Source organism: Vanacampus margaritifer, chromosome 9, assembly GCF_051991255.1.
Source record: "Vanacampus margaritifer isolate UIUO_Vmar chromosome 9, RoL_Vmar_1.0, whole genome shotgun sequence".
In the NCBI taxonomy this organism is placed as follows: domain Eukaryota; kingdom Metazoa; phylum Chordata; class Actinopteri; order Syngnathiformes; family Syngnathidae; genus Vanacampus; species Vanacampus margaritifer.
The window spans coordinates 15,291,401-15,300,500 of NC_135440.1; the positions used below are offsets into that span (position 1 = coordinate 15,291,401).

Below are 9,100 nucleotides of genomic sequence, written 5' to 3' on the forward strand. Positions count from 1 at the left end.
AATGTCATGTTAGTGCATTTGTGTTCTGCTCAGGATTTTTGTACATGACCAGTTTGTAGCCATTTTATAAAAACACAGTTTGCGGTGCTGTTAAATAATTTGGAAAAGCTTGAGGATTGCCACTTAAGTCAGAGTAATGCTTACCAACATTATAAATTGTGGCACTGGCATAATGAAACCCTTTGGACGTGACCAAAACACCTGTCAGTGAAGTTTGATTGAAACCATTAACGTTTTGAAAAATAATTAAAAGAAAAATAGTTCACACGGTCTGTGCTAGTGTGGGAAAAGTAATAGAAATGCACATGTTCTCACGTAATTTATTTTTAGCCTGGTGCCACACTGATAGACCACAAGGTCATTTCACAATGTTCTCACATCAGTCTTCTAAGTCTAGCCTGTCATCATTGTCTTCTTGATCCACGTGACGTAATTGCACACTTTAGTGTACACTCCGGGCTTGTTTCTCAGAGCGCAGCCTTTCCCCCACGACACAACTCCTTGGAGCACGCCGTCACATGTCATTGGACCCCCGGAATCACCCTGTGAATAAAGGAGACAAATTATGGCAAATTTGAGACTCGGAAACACACCGTTTGGCGACATCTCCAAATTACCTGACAGGAGTCTTTACCTCCCTCCAGGTAGCCAGCGCAGATCATGTTATCAGTGATTTGGAAAGGATATACATTAAAGCATGCATCATCACTCAGGAGAGGGACATCCACGCACTGCAACGTATGGGGAAACCTTGCTAAACAAAATGGAAGACAGAGTTTTTTTTGTCGATTTAGTGTGCACATGATGTAATTAGGATTTTACAGTATGATGATGCAGTAGCAAACTCAACTTTATTTATAAAGCGCTTTAAAAACAACAGCGGCTGAATACAAAGTGCTTAGATAGATTGATAGTTGAAATAAAAACAACGTGAAACATAAAATAGAGTGAAACAAATAAAAATAAAATAAAATGACTCGTCATCTGACAAATTAAGTGAGAAGATGGACCCTTACTAAAGGCCAATGTGCTTTTCAATTATCGCGACTGTCATATTACATTGAAGCCCTGTTCAGAGCTTGTTCCAGATTAGAGGTGTCAATATTAATTGACAACTAATCGATTGTCAACATAATTGACAACTACTATAATATAGGTTCGAGCCATTGATTAACTCCAAATCCTCTGATTTTACCCTCTCAATAGTAATTATTCTGTGATTTTTGTAGTCCTTTATGACAGCAGATTGATTTTCATTTTTGTTTAATTAAAATAATACATTTGAAAACATATTTTTTTTATTTTACTTTTGTAACTCAAAAAGGTTGACGAGTACTAGATCAATCTCTCTCACGTGATATTGTTTAATTTTGCTGGTTAGTCAACGATAAGAAATAATCAACAAATAGTGGTTTAATAAACACTACTCTGGGCATAATTGTTTTGTTTTACTTAAAACACAAAATGAACTTTTATCTGCTTATTCAACTAATCAATAGAATTACAGATTCAAAAAATATTCAATAGCGACAGCCCTATTCAAAACCCACACGTTCTAGATAAAAATATGTGATACAGAGAAAAAAACATTTTTGTAAAATAAAATTTTATCCTCCCATAGGCTTTCTCGCGTGTAAAGGCATCACAATCAATAAGTATACAGCAAAATCCCATTTGAAAAAAACGGTTGCTTTAAAAAAAAAAAGTTGTGTAGATGAATCATGAAGTAGCAAAGGAACACTGTAGTGTATTAATAATTTCTCCTATGATATACTCCATTTCTCAACTAAACAGTTATTTACAAATATAATTTTTTAAAAATCCCACAAGTTTGTGACGTCTTGCATGATGCCTCACACATACAAACAACATTTTTCTAAGACTTCAGAGGCATCCCAGTCCCCCGCCCCCGCCAGAACCAATTACAGTACTTGCATGACTTTAGTCACGTGACTCACAGCCTTCATCACTGGGGCGGATGCTCCCCCAACCAGAGACATGGCACATGGTCCCATCAGTGGCACATTTGGAAGGGAGCGTCGCCGGGCGCACGTGGCTGGTCAGAGAGGCGGGTCGACTCAGCTTGATGAGCATGATGTCGCTATCCTGCGTGCGGGGGTTGTACTCGGGGTGGCGAATGAATTTCGCAGACATGATGTGCTGTTCAGGGCCCTCGGCCTCCCAGATGTCATGCTCCCCCAGCCGTACCTCTACATCGGATCTAGATAAGGAGTTGTAAGTTTAAACAAAACGTTTAATGTTTTCAAAAGGAGGATGATGATCTTTCTCACTTTGGTCTGCAGTGGGCAGCAGAGAGCACCCATTCTGGAGACAGGAGAACCCCTCCACAGAAGTTGTATCCCGTGAAGAGAGACACTTGGTAGGGCACTGAGTTTCTGGGACACTCGTACCCGCCAACTATTCTGTCGTCATCCCTCAGGGCAGCCGCAACTTAAAATTGACAATCCATCACAGTAAATCCATCAGTTAGGGTGACCATATTTTGATTTCCAAAAAAGGACACTTGGTCCGACCTCAACATATTTAAATGATACTCAAAGTTTATTCAAAGATGCCATACATTTAAACTATTTTAACATATACCTCATTTATATTGGTAAAAATTAAACAAAAAAACATAACTCTCTTTTGATGTCTGTTTGGGAGCGCTGAGCGCTACCAGTAAGCTAAAATTTTGGGCTGCTGAACCACTCAGGACTTTGTTCAAAGATGGAGTGTCATGTTTCGGTTCTGTGGGGGTTAGGATTTTGTTTGTTTTGGGTGTTCTTATTGTTTTTGTCTGTGGTTGGTGTTTTTTGTCTTGTGTTCCTGGTTTCTTCCCTTGTCTCGTTATGTCTAACTATGTCCACCTGTGTGCGTCTTCTCTTCCCCAGGTGTGTCTTATTAGTGTTGCCGTATTCAGGCCCCGTCCAGACGGAAGCAAAGCCAGCTTCGTTCTTCAAACAAATCTCGTACACACAGAAGCATGTGTGTCCAAAAGAAGACGCAGAGGTTTGGAGTGGCGCTGTAGCGCAGCCACAGGGAGTTAACGGAAAGCGTAGAAGACGAATCGGCGAAGAAGACGAACACTTTTTTTCCCTAACTTTATTGCAATCTACAGAACAAACATGGCTTTGCATGTATCAAAACAACATGAAAAAGACGAACACAGGAGAAGTGACAATGGCGGTGATTCAAGTACAACACCGCTTGTTGAACGTGGGAATAAAAAAACAAAATATTTTGCTGCATAAGCAAGCTAAGGCGGCTGCGCAAAACGACTACGACACGGCTATCCGCCATTGTTGTTGACAGACTGACGGTTCGCGCGCAGTCACGCGAGACTTGGCGCATACATCATCAATCTGCGACAATGCGTCGTCATCGAGCTGCGACCATTACTTCATCACTGGAGGAGTATCTTACATATGGTGTCCAGACGGATGCGTACGGGGCGCTTATTGAAATCTTTCCACTCCACAGCTCAGTTTCAAAAGTGATTGATTTCAAGCTCCGAAACCGCGTCATTGTGTGGACGAACGGCCTCAACGATAAGAAACTTGTGAGGATACATTGAAACTGGCTTTCGTGTGGACAAGGCCTTAGTCTGTTGTGTTTATCCAGTCGGTGTGGTTGCATTGACTATGTTATGTGTGGAAGTTTGTGCGTCAAGTCTTCATCACAGCCAAGTCGTCTTCATCACAGCCAAGTCGTCTTCATCACAGCCAAGTCGTCTTCATCACAGCTGGGTAGCCATTGTCACCGCCAAGAAGCCATTGTCACCACCAAGTCATCGCCACAGCCAAGTCGTCATCGTCACAGCTAGCCAAGTCGTCATCGTCACAGCTAGCCAAGTCGTCATCGTTACAGCCAAGAAGCCAAATAGCACCAACCAAGTCAACTCACTCCACAGCAAGTCAAGGCAAATCAGGTCCTGTCACGTCACGCTCGTTCGAGTCTAGGCGGACCAGTCTACTAACGTCATGTCCAGTCATGGCGACCAGTCCACTCGCGTGCCGCCCAGTCAAGATTGTCTGCTCACCTTTCTCACTATGGTTAATAAAAGTGCCACGCATTGCACTTGATTCCTGTTTCCCGGCATTTGGGTCCACCATCCCTCATCCATTAATGTTCCCTCATAACATGTAGGAAGTGAGGTATGTAAAAAAAAAAAAACGGAACTATTTCTCCTTAAAAATAAACTACTCTTTTAATATACAGTATAGCAATAACACGCTCGCAAAAAAACAAAACGCCATTCCTCCTACACCCCTTGTGATCGACTCGGGAGCAGTCCGTGGTCCACCAGTCTTTGGGAGCATGGTAATATTTAAAATAGAACATATTTATACGTTTTGGGGAGCAAATGAGTTAAACTGGGATGTGTCTATGTTCAGAATTAACCAATCACATTCAAACATGTCAAATGGCAATCACACCCTTGCCGCCATTTCTAGTGCCCTCGATTGACTCCAAATAGCGTTATGACTGTTTTGGGTTGGGTCATGGGGTCATTGTGTTCTTATGGTCCTTATTTGTCCTTTTTGATGTGGTGATGATGTTGTCAGTTGCTATACAGTTGCTTTGGCCCTTTTGTTGATGAAGTTGTCAGTTGCTATGCAGTTCCTATGTTGTATGACAGACACTTTCTTACCACGTGTTTTCAGATATTGATAAATGGCTTTCTTTTTCCACGTGAAGAGCAGTTCCTGTTCACAGAGCCGATTTCAACACCACGTGGCCACAACTTCTGCCAGGCGTGCATCAGCATGCACCGGAGGAGCAAAAATGGCTGTGCCTGCTGTGCAACATTAAGTTCACCAAAGGACTCACGCAAAATGTCAACACCGGTTTCACAGAAATTGAATGAGATGAGGTACCATGCAACCAATGACTTGGCTCCAAATTCAAAGCCAGGAAGACCTGTTTAGTCTGTTTGAGGTCTTACTGTGGCGCGCACCTGCAGCCCCACCAGATGGACGCTGCTTGAATAGCTGACCCTTCCCTTGAAGTTTGGTGGTGTGCTGTGGCATTTTTTCAAATGGCTCATTAAAGGTTTGGAAACACTGAAATGAAAGGCTACATCTGCCCTCTGCCGTTTGTTAACTCATTCACTGCCATTGACGGCTATAGACGTCAAAAATTCATTTGAACTATTTCTATTAGTTTCACTTTTTTTCCACTTTTGTTAACAAGAGTATGAAAACCTAGAAAAAAATGTATTGTACGTTTAGAACAGATATCAAATTTGTGATTAACTATTGGAGTCATGCGAATAATTACAATTAAAAAATTTAATCGTCTGACACTCCTAATTTTTAGTAATCTTTTCTTTTTTTTTTAAACTCAAGATTAATCACAAATTTTATATCTGTTCTATATGTACAATACATTTTTTCTAGGTTTTCATACCCTTGTTAACTAAAGTGGGGGAAAAATTGTAAAACTAATAGAAATTGTTCAAATGAATTTTTGACGTCTATAGCCGTCAATGGCAGTTACATTTTCGGATTCCTCATTTTAATACCTCAACACAAGCAAATGCAAAATGCAATCTCAGAATGGATTACCAGAAAAAAAATCCAACCCATCTGGGCCTATGTGTAAAAGTCATTAAACAGAGTTCACTTTTACTGGCCACACCCAGGCCTGATTACTGCCAGATTTGCTGAATCCAGAAATGACTTCTGTCGATAAATCATAGCTTTTGCAACGTACAAATGGGCACCATTTCTTTGGCACAGTTCAGTGTGATAAACTTTATGACTGCCCTCCACCCTCCTTTCTTGTTATACAGAAAACTTTGCAAAAATTATTCTACTCATGCTGTCTGAGAATAAAAGTAGCCAGAGGAGTCAGAAAAGTTGCTTAATATTGCGACCACTCTGCTTTGATAAACAAGCCTAACTGCCGTGTTGTTAGTATAAGCAGTGTCCTAAATTTGCTAAAATAAATATAATATATATATATATTTTTTAAATCACCCTGACAAATAAAATCAAATTCACTGATCAAATTAATCTTACTCAACCCCAATTTTTATAACATACGCTTTTGCTATATTTTGTCATTTATTTTTACTATACCTGCACTTCCACAGAGAGCAAGGAGAACAAAAAGCTTCATTCCCTTCATCCCACAGTCCAGTAGTGTGTGAATGTGACTTCAAACTCAGCAATGTCAGTGCTCTTATCTCCTTCTCAAGGTCTTTTTCATCACACTTCAAACATTAGACATCTGCTACATTACCCATAAATTGTTTGTGTTTACACTATAGTGGATATAGTGTGGACACTTCTATTTAAAAAAAAAAAGAAAAAAAAGAAGGCTAAACCAATTTGAAAATTACGTGAAAAACCTTTAATAAAAAACGTTTTTGGGATGTTTGCAAACGGTTTCATCCCAAAAACGTAAAAATAAAAAAATGGGGGTGTCAATAGGACATTTTCACATAGCAGTGATGATATGTAATGTATGCAATACTGAAAATAATAATAATAATCTGAAACTGTATGGCTAAAAACTGCAAAATTCAATTGGATAATAAATTCATTATTATTTATTTATATCTGTTTTTTTGTTTCATTATTTAATGTACAGTAATGCCCATGAAATTATGACAGAAACCAAAATGTGACTCACCTGTATGTTACCAGTCAATAATTTACTTTAGTTTATGATTATTAAATCAGAATGAATTCATTGTGCGGTGGCTTTATGAGTCAGAGTGGGTTACTCATGTATGAACATATAGACGGTAATCAACAACAGACAGAAACACAGCTAAATGGGAGAGTGCGTTGAACCAAACCCTGTGATTATACACTTAAGGCTAAAATACAACACATTCCCTTCCAGCACAGGCAGGTTTTACCTCAGTTTTGCGTAAACATCACTCGCCATCTTGCAGCTCATGGCTTGTGCTTTTTGACTTCAAATAAAGCACATAGCAAATTTAATTGGCCCCACCTTGTTGAGTAATTCCTTGAAACAACTACTGTACTGTTGTTATCTTTCTGTAGTATTCATTTATCGGAATGTCATTTGACCTGGAAAGAACTTTGTTTAGCTGCTTTTTACTTTTTAAATTGTGATCAGTGATACCACGAGTGGTAATGCAAAATAATGGCGGTTCACCAATCAATTTGGCATATGTGCAACCTGCTTCTGCATTCGGAAAAATGTGCAAAAGCCGTGACATGGCACCCGTGGGAACCTTAAACCTCTACAACCGCCTGTTTGAAGCTGAGAGCTTCTTGACATATAAATTGCGAAAGGCTACCAGTTTGATATCCATCCATCCATCCATTTTCTTGACCGCTTTTCCTCACAAGGGTCGCGGGGGTGCTGGAGCCTATCCCAGCTGGCTTCGGGCAGTAGGCAGGGTACACCCTGAACTGGTTGCCAGCCAATCACAGAGAACACAGAGACAAACAACCATACTCACAATCACACCTATGGACAATTTGGAGTGTTCAATTAACCTGCCATGCATGTCTTTGGAATGTGGGAGGAAACCGGAGTACCCGGTGAAAACCCACGCAAGCACGGGGAGAACATGCAAACTCCACCCAGGAAGGCCGAAGCCCGGACTCGATCTCACGTCCTCAGCACTGGGAGGCGGACGTGCTAACCAGTCAGCCACCGTGCTGCCCCAGTTTGATATACACTTCTGAAATAAATCAAATTATGTTTAGTCATATGATATTATTTTTATTTGTTTCTATGAAGTATGATGATTAGTCTTCGATCATGTTTACCTGTATAAATAAATGATATACCGGTACTTGTATTTAACATTTGGAAAAAAGACCCATAAAGATTTTTATTTTATTTTATTTTATTATTTCCTGTAAAATATGCTACAATAACAGGCAGGACAACACATAAAATAAAAAATAATATTTTACTTTATTTTATTTTATTTTATTTTAAATGTCAGCTTCAAAAAATCATTTCATCAATGTGTTGTCCTGCTTGTTATTGCAGCATATTTTACAGGAAATCAATGATCTTATTTTCCGGGTTTGGTCATGTGACAAACCTAGCAGTACAAACCAAAAATGTTAAACTACTTTACTGTCTGAGGTTGTGTTTTTAAACTTACCGTATCTCTTCCAATGGTAATGTTATTAATTGAAGAATGAAGACCACTCATTTGTTATTCTTGAACAAACGTTACTGAAATAAATCTGTAATCATTTGTATGACTCTGTTTTTGTATCTACTAACTAGGATGACCAGACTTCCCGGAGTCTTGTTTTACTGGGATAGTCCCATTTGAGCGAATTTTGCCAAGCTAATTGTTTGGGCCATGTGTATGTCAATCATACAGTTGTCATAGCGATTCAAACAATAAACCAATTAAAAGGAAATCAACTGTTGAATTCCTTCTTAATTACTTTCCCATTTACGGCACACCAGAACTAGAACTACTTCCTGCTTCTATGTCTAAGAATCATGGGAAATGTAGTCAGACCAAGCAAGCTGAGCATTTCTGGCAGCGCGTTTTCAATGTTATAATGTGGGGCCGTGTGAAATGTTGTGGAAAAGTATGAAGCCTACTGCAAAAAAATGTTGTATTCCTGCCATGCAACATTACTTGCTTGTTTTTATTTACAGACATGTTTTTGATTTTCAGTTTTATAAACAAGATTTTGCAAAATGGACCAAGCAGAAAAGGTTGGATAATGGTGAGTGCATTGCCTGATTGCTTAGCGCTGTTGAACTGTCAACCAAGATAGCATTTAGCATTAGCTAAAGTAATAATACAATCACCATTCACCAGATTGACAAGTGATTGAATTTGTTTGAAAAGGTACCTGGTAATAATTTATTGTATATTTGATTTTCAGTTAAATTAATTTGTAGTTTCCTGGTATTTAATTTAAAAAAAATCTGGTCAACACTTGTTGCTAGGCAAACTACATAGGGCTTGCTTCATTGACCAATATGAAAATAGGCACAGAAAGACACACAAATTATGAGACGTTTATATAAATTATTTCCACAAATAGTGGCCATCCCTAATGTAGACCCAAATTTGCCGCAAAGTGCATTATCCGTTGAAGACAAATAAACATCTGTTCCTTTTGCACAA

The 9,100-nt window shown here is 39.1% G+C and overlaps 1 protein-coding gene and 1 long non-coding RNA gene across 3 annotated transcripts; one reads left to right on the forward strand and one right to left on the reverse strand.

Annotated features, from left to right (window-relative positions):
- Positions 1 to 393: 393 nt before the first annotated feature.
- On the reverse strand, positions 394 to 6,144 carry LOC144058391 (trypsin-3-like). 2 transcript variants are annotated; one of them, XM_077576835.1, is made up of 5 exons: positions 6,087 to 6,144; positions 2,292 to 2,451; positions 1,959 to 2,221; positions 618 to 754; positions 394 to 543 (listed from the first exon to the last, which is right to left on the reverse strand). In XM_077576835.1, the coding sequence occupies exons 1-5, from the start codon at positions 6,133 to 6,135 to the stop codon at positions 394 to 396; spliced, it is 759 nt and encodes a 252-aa protein (XP_077432961.1). In that variant the 5' UTR covers positions 6,136 to 6,144. The 2 variants fall into 2 exon arrangements, with proteins under 2 accessions (XP_077432961.1, XP_077432960.1); XM_077576834.1 differs by having other exon boundaries at positions 6,093 to 6,126.
- On the forward strand, positions 2,090 to 4,093 carry LOC144058403 (uncharacterized). Its single transcript, XR_013295430.1, has 3 exons — positions 2,090 to 2,235; positions 2,304 to 2,380; positions 2,895 to 4,093. It is a non-coding gene; the product is annotated as an uncharacterized LOC144058403 (long non-coding RNA).
- Positions 6,145 to 9,100: the final 2,956 nt, after the last annotated feature.

Excerpts from the sequence above, each read along its gene's own strand:
- LOC144058391 (XM_077576835.1), bottom strand. The coding sequence starts at position 6,135 with ATGAAGGGAATGAAGCTTTTTGTTCTCCTTGCTCTCTGTGGAAGTGCA. Across the intron at positions 2,452-6,086 it reads TGCTCTCTGTGGAAGTGCAG|TTGCGGCTGCCCTGAGGGAT; the intron begins GTATAGTAAAAA and ends GTCAATTTTAAG. Across the intron at positions 2,222-2,291 it reads GCTGCCCACTGCAGACCAAA|ATCCGATGTAGAGGTACGGC; the intron begins GTGAGAAAGATC and ends CTCCTTATCTAG.